This window comes from Hevea brasiliensis, chromosome 2 (genome assembly GCF_030052815.1).
Source record: "Hevea brasiliensis isolate MT/VB/25A 57/8 chromosome 2, ASM3005281v1, whole genome shotgun sequence".
NCBI classification, from domain to species: domain Eukaryota; kingdom Viridiplantae; phylum Streptophyta; class Magnoliopsida; order Malpighiales; family Euphorbiaceae; genus Hevea; species Hevea brasiliensis.
In genome coordinates, this window is record NC_079494.1 from 8539368 (window position 1) to 8556449 (window position 17082).

Below are 17082 nucleotides of genomic sequence, written 5' to 3' on the forward strand. Positions count from 1 at the left end.
CCTATCAATGGCATAATGGTAAAATTAGAACATTATTATTTTTATATGAATACCAATTAATCCTATATTTGAGAGGAGGTTTTTTTAATGTTACAGAAGGTTTCTGAAGATTAAAAACCCCCTTCTGAGATTCTGAGATTTTTTTTAAAGTAAGGTTTTTTAAAATCTATAAAAAATTTATTTTTCAATCCACTAAACTGGTGAATTAAGAAAATTTTCTTTTTAAAATATCTAAATACTTTAGAAAAAAATTTTCTCCCTTCTAAACACTAAAAAAAATTTATGAAGTTGGAAAATTCAGAAAAATCTTACTTAAAAAAAAACTTTATTTTATAAAAAATTGGTATTAAAAAATTAACGATATGTCAAACAATCACTCTTTTTTTTTTAGGAAATAGTATTAACTATTAAAATATGTCCTATAAGAGAAAAAAAAAATTTTCTCTTCCTGTATATATTATTTGTTATAAAATTTAGTAGAATTACTTAGTATTGAAATTGTTTTCAAGACTGAAAGTTATATGACACATGAGTTCAACTTATAGTTGAAATCAATTATTAAAAAAAAAAGTCTCATCTTACAAACCTCGTTCTGCTTCTAAATAAGATTGAATTTGTCATGACAGTAATTATCTAAGCTCATTATGCTCCAAATAATTCATGGAATGTTAGTTAACGAAGCACTGCGAGGGAGGATTGTTAAGCTCCAATTTGAACAAAATTAGTAATAATATAAGTAGCTTTGTTTCATTGAAAACAAAGAAAAATAATAGTAGTAATTGGAGTTTTGGGTTGACGAAACCCTCTCTTTTTGGTTTAAAATTTAGGCTAGGCACCTTTCCCTCCAAACCGCAGCGGCAAGGCCCCACACAACACTCGCTGTTACCTTTCCTTGGAAAATGCATGTCAATCAAACTCAAAAAAAATAAATAAGTAATGTCTGCTGATAGTTGATACGTTGCTTTATCAAAGTCTTCTATGGAGTGCATTTTTAGTGATATTTTTCTTGGCATCGGTGGAAGAAGACACCACCCCTTTCCCATTTGAAACTTCAAATATCAAGGACTAGGCTTAACATTGAGAATTGTAGGTGCGTGGACTTCAGTGTCCATAGGATGGCTACTCCTTTTTTTAACGTAAAAGTTTTGCCTTAACAAGTTTCTTTGTTAGTCAAAGCCCAAAGGCATCGCACAACGCACACACACACACAGCCACCGGAGATCGAATAAAGAGTGAGGTCCAAGTCAGAAATAGAGTACAAAGAGACATCTTGTCTTTCTTTTTTCTCGAAACAAAGCAAGAGATAAAGAAAGAAAAGCACATCAAGCTCATTATCACAAATTAAACAAAGTTGATGAAGAATTAGAAATTTATCAAACCCCTTCATCTGCCTTCCGGATGCAATGGGAAAAGCTCCAGAGTTCTATCTCCTTCCTCTCTGCATGACCTGCTTTCTTCTAATTCCAGGCACTCAAATGCCAAGCTCCTGCACTTTCTCTTGTATGGACTGTCTTCGTCTCTCTCAACTTTTCCCTGTGTAAATTTATACACACTTCCATCAAATCTAGATTCTGCTTTCAAAGAACTCTAGCAGAATTTATTTATAAAGAAAAATAAAACTTAGACAATTTACTGAATACATACCCTCGTATCCAAAGATATAGTGGTAATGGGGCCTGGGGTTCTCGGACTATGGCTTCGACCAAGGCCGTTGCGCTTCTGCTTTTGCCTTTCGCGGGCTTTGTGGTTTTGGAACCAGTAAAACACGTTTTTTCCTTCAATCTTGCCGTATCTGCCTAGTTGTGCAGTGATTCGTTCTATTTCCTGGGCATTGGGAGTTTTCATTCCTCCTCTATAGAGCATCTCCAATATCCCTATTTGTTCTTGGGTTGGGTTCCACCGGGTCCCTCCTGCGTGTGTCTCCACCTACATCAATTATGGTTCATCATCAGCAACATGCAGTCCATAAGTAATATTTAGCGCTAGTTCTCCTCGAACAAGGCGGTAGTACTATTCAGTCCCATTTCGCCAATAGAACTAGAGCTTGCTAGAAATTCACCGTCACTCAAATTTTAGAAGTTTCTTTCTAAACTAGTGTTATAACTTGTTATCCATTTGGCATCTTGAAATGGGTGGGCGTATGGAGTAAAGGACACTTGAAATTAATAATATAGAGACAAAGAAGTATGGAAGTACGCAGATATATTTAGTTAAGAATGATCATCACCTGAGGTGAATCTTTCTTCTCGTCAGAGGATCCAAGCTTTCTAGAACCACTTTCAGGTCTAATGAAGCTCTTGAGATCGAACGAGGCGACACTATCTGTGTTGGCCAGCTTAGGAGCAAGAGGGCGAAGACGCTTGCAACCAAGCGTGAGAGAGGGTTCGTGCTCCCAGAATCCACGTGCCAACTGATGCACCTTCATGCTTCACATGGTGGAGGAGTGAAAGACAGAGAGCTGTAATTATATAGAGGATGCTAAAGAAAGTGGGATATGAGGTGGTGCTTACAAGAACCCAAGACCAAATCATGAGGGGAGGTTGACTTGGGATTTCCATTTTAAAAAAGGCAAAGAAAAAAGACACGCTAGATACAGTGACACAGAGAGAGAACGAGAGATGGCAAAAAAAAGAGAGGGGAATTAAGGAGGATAATTGTGCGAGCGTGTGGGTGTGTGATTGAGTGTGTATATGTGTGTGGGTTGGCCAGTCTAGTCGGGTCCCTTTTCTTTCTTGCTTTCATGATAAGGTGAGTATGCTTTTCGGTGGCCTCTCTCAAGCTTTCTCTCCAAAAAAAAAAAAAAAAAAGCAGAGCTAGAGTGAAGAGGGAGAAGAAGAGTGAGGAATGGAAAAAGATTCCTCCAATCCCAAAACTTGAAAATGGAACTTTGTTTTGCTTTTCAAGATACGGATATTGGTGGTGAGTGAAAGAAACAAGTGATCAATGAATGCCATCGTCTTTTCAATGTGGTAGAGAATGTTGAAAAAACGTAACAATAAAAACCAAATCTTTTCTTAGTGCTTGCCATATCCAATCCCTCTTCTTTGGGAACTGTAGCTCCAATTTCCCAAATAGTATAAAACTAATTAAAACCCAAACCCCACCTTGTTTGTTTTTTAATGCCTGCATGTATATCTTGGTCTTGGCCTCTTGGGTCTGGCAACTCCATATTAATTTGAGTATTCCATAGCCACTGATTATCTGATAATAAGTACGTATTATAACAAAGGGGTGAATAATAATTCTCCTTTCTTATAAATATGATGAGTTATGCGTGAAACCAGCATTGCAGAAGCATCTGGACTTCCTGGCCTTTGATGACTTCAATCACGGACAATTTATGAAGACTGTCAAGTGATTCTTCTGATGCACGTGTGACAGGGCATATCATCAAGTGACAAGTGAAACATAGTGTTCGATTCAAAATCATTGCCACGAATTCTTTGTCATCAATACTCTTGTTTCATGGCTAAATCTTTCATCATGGTTCTGTTCTAACTCCGCCTATTTCGCTTCTGAAACTGAACCAAAACGAACAGTTCTTTTTTTTTCATTTTTTAGAAAGGAATGTCTGCTTTTTCACAGGTTACTTATTGAGTTGGTGAACGACCAGTACGGTTTTGTCCGTTGGAAATTATTAAGTGTGTCGGAGTACACACTGTTTATATACACCCTTATATTATTTACATTAGTATGAATTTCATATTCTGAAATTTAAGGATTAATTATTTTTATTAGTACTCAATGTAATATTGATACTACTGGGAGTTTCAGTAGCCTAGTCCTAATGCCACGTAAACTTGCAAGATAAAATAGGATAAAGTAGATAGCCTTCTAGCAAATCACTATGACGCTTAAGTCAGAGAACTTGATGTGTGAATAATGAGAGAACTCTAGTGAGATTTCTGATAATGATAATATGCGTACCTGTTTTTGGTTATTTAATTGGTATTTATAGGTTTTTTAGGAAAATAACCTTGTTTTATTTATGGAGGTGATCTTGGCTGAATCTTCGAGATTGTCTCTATGAAATCTGCTCTTTACTTGATTGTTGGTGTGATTATTGCTCGATACGTGAGATCTAGACTCTGTTTAATTATTGGCATGATTATTATTTGGTGTCTCTTTTGTTCGGTTTTTTTTTTTTCGGCTCGTTTCAACTATTAACCTTCTAAAATAGTGTTTGACTTTTTAACTGCCATGCTAAACATTCACGTGATAATTTGATTATTTGATTTGAAATTTGGGCGAGTAGTATCAAATATTATTTTAGTACATTGGATGTATTTTGTAATTTATCTTATCCTTTTGATTTTATAATTTATCTTATCCTTTTGATTTGACATTAACGTTTGCATTTTTAGTGCATATCTAACTCATTTTAACTATTTTGAAAGAAATAAAATTCAATTTTTTTTAATGATTTGAGTTAAATATGATTAAGATGTCAATTGGGATTATTTCAATTAATTAATATGTTTGTGTAAATTTTTAAAAGGGATCATAAAATTGAATTCACAATATTCATAGATCAAGAAACGAGCCCAACTATCACTTTCATTAACTCTGTATTGTTGGATGGAGAATTTTCCATGTAAACATTACTAATTTTTTCTTTATTTCTTTTGGACATGCAAAATTGTTCAATATATTAAAAAAATAACATTAATATTTCACTATACATAGATGTGGCCGCATACCATCCACTCCTTAATTAGTTTATGACAAAATTTCAATTAATTATTCATTTTAAATTTGCATGATATCGATCTCTCATAATCTCATGCATGGGAGGCCAACGCGGAAAATTATAATCCTCCCTTGTAATTTTGAGTATACGTATAGGAAAATTGGAATTGCAATTGTATTTTCCTGGTAATGGATAATGGCTGGAATTCATGTCTGGAAGCAGTTGCAAGAATCTTGACTAACTTCAATTATGTTACGTACATTCTTGAATTAAATTTTAACAGCAACAATTGGCAATTTTTTACTTGTTTTTGCGGTGGGTTTATCCATCTGTGTCTGTCTGCACTGATTTTGTGGGGATGAATGTGGAATTCAGCCCAAAGGGTTGTGTTTTTTCCTCGCAAAAACACCTGTTTTCTTGAAGTAGGTAGAGCCTAGAAAGACCATCTTCCCATAGACTAATGAAAGTCGCCATTTTCCTCTGATTGCAGCAACCATGAAAAACATTCTGATCCCAATGTGAAAGCAACAAAAATTCTTCATGGCATGAAGATCTAGCGTAACTTCAAGGCATCTTACTCTCCAATTATTGTTCCTACAAGTCTTTCCATTAAACATGGTAAAAGAAATATATTTATATGTCTTCATAGTTTCCTGCAAATTTAACAAGGATTTTCAAATATAAAGATTTGGTTGCCGGGTTGATGTGACCCTTTCTCTTTGTCTCCCCCGACCTCTGATTTGCGAATGCATAGGCAGTACTGGAGAATCCGTATATATTTGACAAATTAAATTTGCGTGATATTAGGGTTAATCTGAGACTTGCTTAACAGCTCATTATGCATTTCTACCTTCAATTTTCCTCTTCCTGTATCTACCAGAGTTAATTGTCTTGCTATCGTCCAACAGCTTGGATCTTAGCACACTAATTTTCTTTTTCTTTTACTTCTCTATTTATGAGTTAATTAATTCTTTTTATAATCAATTAAATTTATATTATTGAAAAAAAACCAGAAAAAACTTAGCATGTTGATGTCCAATTAAAGAGTTAATTAATTTTTATAGTATTTAAGAATAATTCTTTACCACACAGTTTAAACTTGATTTATTATAAATTTAAAACATAATATGTAAGGCTCCATTTGTCTAAAGGAAAATGTTGTCCTCGAAAATATTTTTCTTATTTTTCTTATTTTTCAATGTTGGGGGTGTTTAAAAAATTTGGTCAAAGGACAATAAGTTGTTAGTCAAAGAAAAATAACCTCAAAATAAGAGAAAATGACTTCCCATTTTTAAAACCGAAAATTGTTTTCCTAATCTCACTCTCCCAACTTTCACAATACTTGGTTTAATAGATTTTGTACATGATGACATAAAAGACTAGGCATATGTCAAACAACAGAAAATATTTTTATGGAAAATATTTTCTTGAAAAATAACTTTCATTGAAAATATTTTTCACATATAAATTATTTTCTGTGAAATAAATAGAGACTAAATCTCAAATTTTTTTCTAATAAGAAATTGGAAGTGTGGGTCTTCAACTTGATTCTATTAGTTGAATGATATGTCTTTAACCACTAGACCAATACTAAGTTCAAAGTCTTGTTTGACAACAGTTTTTAATTAAGATAGCATTTACTATTTTAATCGTAATTAAAATACTACCTCTCTAATCAAAACACTACCTCTCTTTTTTATATTAATACTGTTAAGTGACATTGTATTTATATTAGTATTTAGAGATTGAAAGAGTGGTTCACGAAAAGTTATCCCCTCTAATTTTTAGAAATTGAATGAATATTTTGACTATAGTTAATAAAATGATACCACTATTTTAATATCCAACAGTTATTTTTATCGAACATTTATGTTTTAAATTATTGTATAAATAGTTAATAATTAATAGTTAATATCTAACCATTAACAATTAATAAAATAAATATTAAAATAATTAACAACTATTAAAACAATTAATATTGCCAAACACGATCTAAATCCCATTTATTTACACGTGAATTTTACCATAAATGTTGTATATCGCTGTGATCACACAACTGCTAGGGGGCAAATTTTTTTAGGAATTACCCCTAGAGTAGAGTAGTTATATTGCAGAATATAAGATTGATTGTAAAGCGAAAAAGTTGAATAGCTAGAACCCTAATCCTGGTTATTATAATGGGGTCCAAAATAGGAAGATCTTACTTCGAAAAGAGATTTGATTGAGGCTAAATTCTATTGGCCAGGTGTCATTCCAGCTTGACTACAATGCTTAGGTTAATAATATCAAATGTTGACATATAACTACATTATATATGAGGTTAAGTCCATGTTTTTTGGCCTCACGTAAGGCAGATCCCATGGCTGATTACCCACAATCCACCCCCTTCAATCACGACATCCACCTAAAGAAAATTTTTTAATTTCTCTCAAATTTCTGCCTACCAACTTAGATATGATCATTCTGTACCTAACCTTAATTTACATGTCTAATTAATCAACTCTTACTATAGCTAGCTGGAATTGTTTCATTTTGGCTAGTTATTCCACAGCCATTCACTATTGTTCACATAATAATTGCTCTTCCTTTTTTAAAAAAATCAAAATATAATAGCTTTCTAGAAAGCAAGGAATTTTGAAACCACAAAGCTTCCTCAAAAGTAATGATCAGAAGTTAAAAAATTAAAGAACAAATTGTGCAATTGATATGCATAGATCCACAAGTTATCATTAATTCATTGTGTCAGACTATGCCTAATTAATAATAAAGTTCTTGAGAAAGTGAGGTCATTAAAAATGATTAGATGGGCAATTAACCTCATTATTAGAATTATTAATACACATTATGATATGCTCGACATTAATCAAATATTGGAATATGTATTCATTATGCAAGAGTTGAGACTTGTTACTTGATTCTAGTTAACAGGAAAATGAAAACTTCCATAAAAATGGATTGAATTAATTTGTTGGATAATTAATGCTACCTTTCATTTATTTTTATATGTTATTTAAGGTCTTTAAATCATAATTAAAGAAGTAATTGAATAATTTAAATCATAATAAAATATTTTTTAATTGCACTAAATTATATTTTATCTTTCTAAATTAAGAGAGAGGAAAGAGATGATAAGATGTGCTTTAGAAAATTATAGAAATAATTATTATATTTAGTAATAAATAAGGATGCAATTAAAAAAAAGTAATTAATACTCATTAATATTATCAAAATAATAAATAATTATTAACAAAAGAACTTCCAAAAAATATGGTAAAAGTGGACAAAGAGAATATTAAAATATTTATTAATTTAATTAAATTATTTTTTATCTTACTTAATTACTTCAATCTCAATAATTATCTTTTATTAAACTGCCACTAAATGGTAGAAATAGTTATTATGATATAATTAGTATAATTAAGAGAGATAGAGAAGGAAATGTGATAAAATGAATTTTTTAAAAAATAAAAATAATTACTATATTTAATAAAAATAAAGCTAAAATTTTAAAAAAATTAATTAATATTTCTTATTTTTTTTTCCAAATTATGGAGATAAAATAAATTTTAGAAAAGGACAAAAAGTAAGTAGATGAGGGAGTAATTAGTAGATAAAATTGTGGAGAAGGGGAAGGAAGTGTAGGATGACAATAGAAAGACAGATGTTGCAAAATGGGATACTGAGATGTGTTGAAAAGAGACAAGACAAAAGAAATAGAGATGAGATATGATACAAGTGGGTGTATACAAACGAGAAATGATTTTGTTTGGTAATATGATATAGATTGGCGATGGTCAAAGATAAAAAGGACAATGAGAAGTAGGGTTGCATGATAGGAGTGGATCCCACACAGTGGAAGAAACGGTGGGAATCCATCATTAGGGAAGACAATGCCATCATTTGCACGTGTTTATGGGCCACATCCTCCGATTAATCATCGTAAATACTTATTTTTTTTTTTTATGAAAATTTTTAATTTAAACTTTATTTATTATGATTTGATATATAAAATATATAATGAAAATTTTCTATCAAATATATAAATTTTATATGTTTATATATTAAATTTATAATTAATCAAGTTTAAGCAAGAATTTTATTTATTTATTTCCTTCCTTCTCCACAAACCACCTTACCATCTTTTCAGGTTTACTCGCGTCGTCCTCAGTCTTCTATTAACTTAAATAATGTTTCTTCTGATGATATAGGTATACTTTTAAGTGACTCATCTCTTGTATCACCATCGTCTCCTACACCAGTAATGCTTCCTGCAAAAGTAGCTACTCCGCCTATTGCTGTTCAAAACGGTATTCATTCCTCTTAAAATCCTCATCTTATTTATAATTTCCTAAGTTATCATCGCTTATCTTCTTCATATTATTCTTTTGTCTCCACTCTATCTAATATTCCTATACCAAAGTTTGTCCGTGAAGCATCGTCTCATCCAGGGTGGCGTGATTCTATGATTGAGGAGATGACTGCTCTCCACACTAATGATATATGGGAATTGGTTCCATTACCACAAGGAAAATCTGTTATTGGCTGTCATTGGGTTTACACTATAAAAGTAAGCCTAGATGGCAAAGTTGATTGACTTAAAACTTATCTTATTAACGAATGATACACACAGATTTACAAGCTTGATTATGGTGATACATTTGCTCCAGTTGCCAAAATAGCCTCTGTTCATCTTTTTATCTCTTTGGCTGCAATGCACCACTGGATACTTTATTAACTGGATATTAAAAATGCATTTTTACGTGGGGAGCTCGCTGAAGAGATGTATATTGAGCAACTACCAGGGTTTGTTGCTCAAGGAAAGTCTAGTTTGGTATGCCATTTACAACGGTCACTATATAGTTTAAAGTAGTCTCTGAGAGCAAGGTTTGGACGATTTAGTGCTATAGTTCAACAATTTGGAATGTCTAAAAGTGAGGCAGCTCATTCAGTATTCTTCCATCATAATGGTCATGGTAAATGTATTTATCTGATGGTTTATGTTGATGACATCGTCATACCAGGCAATGACCTTGATGGAATTTCTCGGCTCAAATAGCATTTGTTTAGTCACTTTTAGACCAAAGATTTGGGCAACTTGAAATACTTTCTAGGGATTGAGGTAGCACAATCTAAAGAAGGCATTACTATCTCTCAAAGAAAGTACGCTTAGATATACTTAAGGAATCAGGTATGTTAGATTGTAAACCTATGGACACTTCCATGGATCCGAATGTAAAACTTATTCTTGGACTGGGGGAGCTAGTGGAAGACCCCGGTAGATATTGAAAAATGGTTGGAAAGTTAAATTACCTCACAATCACACGACCAGATATTTCATTTGCTACAAGTGTGGTTAGTCAATTCCTTCAGGCCCATGTAGTAATCATTGAGATATAGTAACATGCATCATCAGGTATGTCAAAAGATCTCTAGGACAAAGTCTATTATATGAAGACAAAGGTAATTTCGAAATTGTTGGGTATTCTAACGCGAATTTGGTAGGCTTTCCATTAGACAGGCAATTTACTTCAAGATACTGTGTTATGATTGAAGGGAATCTAATATCCTGGAAGAGTAAGAAACAAGATGTAGTCGCTAAATCTAGTATAGAAGCAGAATATAGAGCTATGGCTCTAGCAACTTGTGAACTTATTTGGTTAAAGCAACTTCTTCAAGTGTTGAAGTGTGGAGAAGTTAAACAAATGAAGCTAATATTTGATAATCAAGCCATCCTTCATATCGCCTCAAATCTAGTTTTTCATGAACGAACAAAACACATAAAGGTGGATTGTCATTTCATTAGATAAAAGTTTGAATCAAGGTGTATTGCTGCCAGTTTTGTCAACTCAAATGATCAGTTAACAGATGTCTTTATTAAATCCCTTATAGGTTCATGAGTTGAATTCACTTGTAATAAGTTTAGAGCATATGACTTGTACGCTCCAACTTGAGGGGGAGTGTTGAGATATTACCATATTTAGTTTCTGTAATTATGCAGTAGATTTTGTTATGATCACATATTATTGAAATTTAGGCTAGAATGAAGGCTAGAATGTGTAATTTTTTTTCTTTCTAGAAATAGTATAAATTCCCAATCAAGTTTGAGGGAATGATCAAGCTTTTTCCTCACAAAAGTACCTCTCTTTCTTTTTAAATTTCGATTTATATATACACCAACATTCAACTACACTTAACAATTGCTTCCAAATTAACTGGATGTAATTGCCTTTTCTGTGTTATGAAATGTTCGATTTAACTATTGAAAATTAACTAGTAAATTTTTTATGTTAAATAATTATTGGTATGCAAATTACTATTTTAAAGTTTTTTATTTAATTAATTAATAATTTTTATTTCAATTAAATTACACTAACAAAATTATTCTTATCTTAAATTTTTACGTAATTAATTATTTATAATTTGTTGCTAAAATTATAATAAATAAAATAATAATTAAAATATAAGAAAAAAAATTAGTGAAATTAATCAAGTTGAGGTAAAGATATTTTGCTTCTTTTTTTTTTTTTTTTTTTTTTTTAAGGAGATCTAAATCCCAATAGACAAAATGTATAAATCAATACATTTTCAAGAAACTATTTAACCTAAAAACTTTCGATATACCTTGTACGTGAATGCTCACTAGTTTTAAAGCATGAACAAGTAGATGCTTGCTTTACCCATGCTAAAATGTTTAATTAATAAATGAGAGTGATTAGGATTTGAATTCTAAACTTTTTAATTTAAGAGACTATAATATTATGTTAAGAAACAATTCCACATAAAATTTTAAACTTGTAGATTTGGTTTTATATCTCTAATATGCAACAAATATTTTCTATTGACTTATTCCCTCCATGATATAATAGCCCGATAATTTTATCTCCTAATTCAAATAATTTTTCTTTGATGATTGAATTCAACATTATATATATAATCCTAGTATATTAGCTATGTTAAGTTAATCTAATCAATAACTTAAGTTACTTAATAAATGATTAAATAAACAAGCTTAAATTATTTTAATAAATATACTTAAGAAATTATTGTATTTAAAATTAAAATATTACAATATAAATTGAATAAAAATATCAAAATAATTATTAAAATAATATAAATATTACTTCTAATAATTATAATTTATTTATAAGTAAAATTATATTCATTGATTATAAATATATACCACTACAAGAAATTAAAAAAATAGTTATGAAAATTATCGACCAAATATACTTAAATTTCATTAGTAATAAGTGATTACCGATTAATTACTGATGAAATTTTTTTGTCCATAAATACTAGCGTAGGTAATTTTTACCGATGAAAAAAATATTGTTGCTAAATTTACAGATAAATTATTTCATTGGTAAATTTAAATTTTTTTGTAGGTAATTTCGTAAGAGATTTTACTCTTATAAATTGTCGACTATTTACTGACAAAATTTTTTATTGGTAATTACCACCGAAAACAAATTTTCGTAACTAATTTTTATTTAATATTTTTTAATTTAGTCTTTTATTTTTTAATTTAATTTAATTTTTTAATTTAATTTAAATTTTAAATTTAATTTAATTTAAAATTTAATTTAATTTAAAATTTAATTTAATTTTAAATTTTCAAATTAATTTTTTAATTTTTAAATTAAATATTAAATATTAATTATTTTTAATTTAAATGCAAAATTAATTTATAATTTTTTAAGATTTAATTGACTTCAAAAAAAAAATACTAGTGGGGCTCAAAATAGGCTCCACATAGTGGTTATGCCACAATTGCCCTATATTGGAGAGTAATTTTTTTTTTTTTATAAACAAATCCATTCTCTTTCAATCTATTCATAAACGATGTAAGAATATCACATTTTTTGTGATTTACCAACGAATTATCAACTAAATATTTTTCCTTCGTAATTACCGATGAAAAAATTTTCGTAGGTATTTTTTTAAAATTTTATTTTCTATTTTTTCCTTAATATTACCTACGAAAAGCGTTTTGTTAATGATTACCGATGGAAAAAATTCGTAGATATTTTTTAAAATATTTTTTTTTTCTATTTTCTCCTTAATATTACCTACGAAAAGCATTTTGTTAGTAATTACTAATGAAAACTTTTCATAGGTAAAATTTTTTGAGCTTTTTAAAATTTTTCTTCTTTATTTTCTTCTTAATATTACCTACGAAAAGCATTCCATTAGTAATTTACCAACGAAAAAGTTTTTGTAGATAAAATTTTTTAAGTTTTTTAGAATATTTCTTCTCTATTTTTTGCTTAATATTACCGATAAAAAGTGCTTTATTGGTAATTACCGATGAAAAAAATTTTCGAATGTAAAATTTTTTACGTTTTTTAAAATTTTTCTTTTCTATTTTTTTCTTAATATTATCTACGAAAAGCTTTTCGTTGGTAATTACCAACGAAAAAAATTTCGTAGATAAAATTTTTTAAACTTTTTAGAATTTTCTTCTCTATTTTCTTCTTAATATTACCTGCGAAAAGCTTTTCGTTAGTAATTACCGATAAAAAAATTTTCGCATGTAAAATTTTTTAAACTTTTTAAAATTTTTTTTCTCTATTTTTTTCTTAATATTACCTACGAAAAGTTTTTCATTGATAATTACCGACGAAAAAATTTTCGTAGGTAAAATTTTTTAAGCTTTTTAGAATTTTTCTTCTCTATTTTCTTCTTAATATTACCTACGAAAAGCTTTTCGTTGGTAATTACCGATAAAAAAATTTTCGTAGGTAAAATTTTTTATGCTTTTTAAATTTTTTTCTCTATTTTATTCTTAATATTACCTACGAAAAGTTTTTCGTTGGTAATTATGGACAAAAAAATTCATAGGTATTTTTTAAAAAAAATTTATTTTCTATTTTCTCCTTAATATTACTTACGAAAAGCGTTTCGTTGGTAATTACCGATGAAAAAAATTTGTAGGTAAAATTTTTTATGCTTTTTAGAATTTTTCTTCTCTATTTTTTCCTTAATATTACCTACGAAAAGCATTTTGTTGATAATTACCGACGAAAAAATTTGTAGGCATTTTTTTTAAATTTTATTTTCTATTTTCTCCTTAATATTGCCTACGAAAAGCGTTTCGTTGGTAATTAATGATGAAATATTTGGTCGATATTTTTTTTTATTTGGTTGCTAATTTTGCTGCCAATATTAGGCACCACTTTTACCTATGAAATTCCATCGTCGGTAAAGCGTTCGTAGGTAAAAATTGACTTAAATTTTATTTCTCTTTTTCGTCGATAAAGCGTCAGTAAATCGTCGATAAATTACCAACGAAATTCTATGGTCAGCAATTTTTGTAGTTACTTTTAACATTTCTTGTAGTGTACATAAAATTAATTACAATTTAAAAATTACACCTTTAACAATTATTTAACATATAATAATAATCATTAGCAAAATTTTACCAAATGAATTAACATTTATCGGTTGCTAATTATTAGTCATTAGTTGCTAGCTATCACTAATAACTATCAATCATCAATCATCAATTATCAATTATCAATTTGCCCAAAACTTCCATTCATGCATCTTCTCAATTCTAGGTTAATTTCACTCATTATCCATTAATTTAAGTGTTGCATTAGTGTTGTCCTTAACTTTAATTTGTATCATAAATATTTCAAAACTTCAATTTGAATATTATTAAAACCCCTATGACCTGCTATTACTAGTTTACTAGTTAACTTATGATTAAATTTCACTCAATCTTTCCTTATTTAGATGCTTTTATCATAATGGTCCTTCAACTTTAATTTACATTACAAAAATTTTTAAATTTTAATTTAAGATATAAATAGTTTTAATATATAATATGCTAAATAATAATTCAACATTAGATATGTTATTTTATTAATGCAAGAAAGAGGATAAAACGATATATAATATTAATTTATAAAAAATAAAAAATATAAATACTTAATTAGAGTTTCAATATCATTAAAATAAAGTGAAATTCTGGCTATTATTAGATTTTTGCTTACATTAAAATAAAGTCAAAGAAAAAGAAGAAACATTTATAAGTGAATTCTTTAGAGATTAACCTAAAATTGAATTAAAAAGCAACGCAATTAAAAAAATTATATAATAAGAATTTGAAATTTTAACAAGAGTACAAGAAAGCGAGTTTCAGAAATTTTTATGACATAAATTAAAGTTAAGGAATGTAGAGGTGAGCATTGGCCAGGTTATTTTGGTTTGAAAAATTAAAAACTAAATAAACAAAAAATTTTAGTATACCAAACGAATTGAATCGAATTAAAGTAACCAAAATTTTTAGCAAATCAAATTGAACTAAATCGAATAGATTCAATACTGTTCGATGATTCGATTTATTAATTTAGGCTTTTTTTGAACTTATTTCATAATCAATTTCAATTATATTTTTTATTTTTAACTCTAATATTGGACCTCATAATAATTAATTTAAAAAACTATTAGGTTTGGTTTGATTCTTTTTTTTTTTCTAGAAAATCGAACCAAATAGAATGAATTTTTAACATAAAAAATAAAATCAAAGTGAATTATCAAAAAACTAAATTGAATTTTCAAATTAAATTGATTTTGTATTAATTCAATTTGAACCATGTTCTACTCATAAACTGAATTCGATATTGGTTCATTGTATAGGAATCTAAGTTGAAGGCTGATGAGGAAAATTTAGCCACAAGTTAACCTATAAATTTGGGATAACAAGTTATAGGAATTTTAATGATACTTAAATTGAAGTTAGAGTAGGGGAAAGCATTCAGTCAATTCAGTTCTGAACTGAACTAAAATTGAAAAATTAACAAATCTATTCTATGTAAGATATCAATAAAAAATGAACCAAATTGAGAGAAAAATGGAATCAAACTGATTTGATTTTTTTGGCTTCGATTCAATTGAGTCCATCAATTTTGAGTCACTCTCCAAACAAGACAAAATTTCACTTTCAATTGCATGTTCACTATCAACTCAGAGCCCTAATAACCAAAATGACTTTGGTTACCCAAACGTCGAACTTAAGAAAAGGAAATATAGACCTCCTATAATTACATATAAAATATATTAGGTATACTAGAAAGAAGATGAAATAAAATCATAAGGAAATACTAAAATTGATTACTAAGAGTATAACGAAATATTAACGTTTTGTCGAAATTTTGGTAGAGACTTCCTTATAACTAGGACATTCCCCATGCAAAGCATACATAACAAAAGCTTATGGAGACAATGGCTAGTTGAGGTAATGTACAAAATGGGCAGAATCAGCGAAAAAAGCTTTAGCATCTTGTCTCACATTCCTTGTGCCTTTCACCAAATTTCCACTTTTGCCACTGCTTGGCGCCCTTATTGTCATCGAAAGCTAATAATCAAAGGAGGAAACTCATTGTCATTAAAGGAAGTGAGGGGAGGCAACAATAAGGGTGGGGGAAAGGGAGGAGAATTCAAGAACGGAAGAGTACTAAGCTACTGCCAAAAAGAGAGGGGAAAGGAATCCGATTCTTTATAGTCCACTGTATCCCAACCCCTTATTAGTAGAATTACAGTTCTGTCTCCTAACTATTAAATTCTTTCATTAAAGACTAAACTTTTCATTTGACAGTCCCTTCTTTCTAGGGGTGTAAACGAGTTGAGTTGAGCGAGTTTTGACTTGTTTAGGCTTGGCTATTTAATATCGATTCAAGTTAGAGCTCAAACTCAAGCTCGGTTCTAGCTTTAACATAAAGGCTCAAGTCCAGCTCATTTGAAATATGTTAGATTTGAGCTCAACTCGTTTTAAGTTCATTTATTTTATTAACAAGCCCAGCTCAAACTCGACTTGTGTACGAACTCGAACATGAACTTGATAAACTCAAGCTCAAGCATAAGTTCAATAAGATCAATTTCAAATTCGATAAGCTCGAGCTCGAGTTAGAGTTCAATAAGCTCGAGCTTGAGCTCGATTGTTATTATACCTATTTTAACTCACAATTATTTTTATAATACATTATTATATGAGTGCATGGTCATTAATAATAGAAAATAATAAAAAAATAGTTTAAAACACACTACAACTAATTTTAAAATAACACGAAATACATTAGCACCATAATTCAAATAAAATTAATTATTTTTTTATTCTTTTAATTCAAAACTACATAGTTTTATAATTACACTATAAATTTTATGTAATTATAATTAAATTATTATTTTATTTTTTTAATTTTATTCTAATAAAATATATTACTTTTTGCATTATTAATTAATTTATACTGTTAATAAAATATTTTTTTAATTTTTTTATATAAATATAATATAATTTGAGTATTATTACTATTTTATATTTAATTTATTTAAATAAGTTTTAAAAGATTAAATATATTAGAATATTTAATTTATTAAATTATATTTGG

At 29.0% G+C, this 17082-nt stretch overlaps 1 protein-coding gene across 1 annotated transcript; it reads right to left on the reverse strand.

Annotated features, from left to right (window-relative positions):
- Window positions 1–1221: 1221 nt before the first annotated feature.
- On the reverse strand, window positions 1222–2467 carry LOC110651283 (WUSCHEL-related homeobox 4). The gene is made up of 3 exons (XM_021806565.2): window positions 2228–2467; window positions 1645–1926; window positions 1222–1533 (listed from the first exon to the last, which is right to left on the reverse strand). Exons 1-3 carry the CDS (start codon window positions 2423–2425, stop codon window positions 1384–1386), a joined length of 630 nt encoding a protein of 209 aa, XP_021662257.1. The 5' UTR covers window positions 2426–2467; the 3' UTR covers window positions 1222–1383.
- Window positions 2468–17082: the final 14615 nt, after the last annotated feature.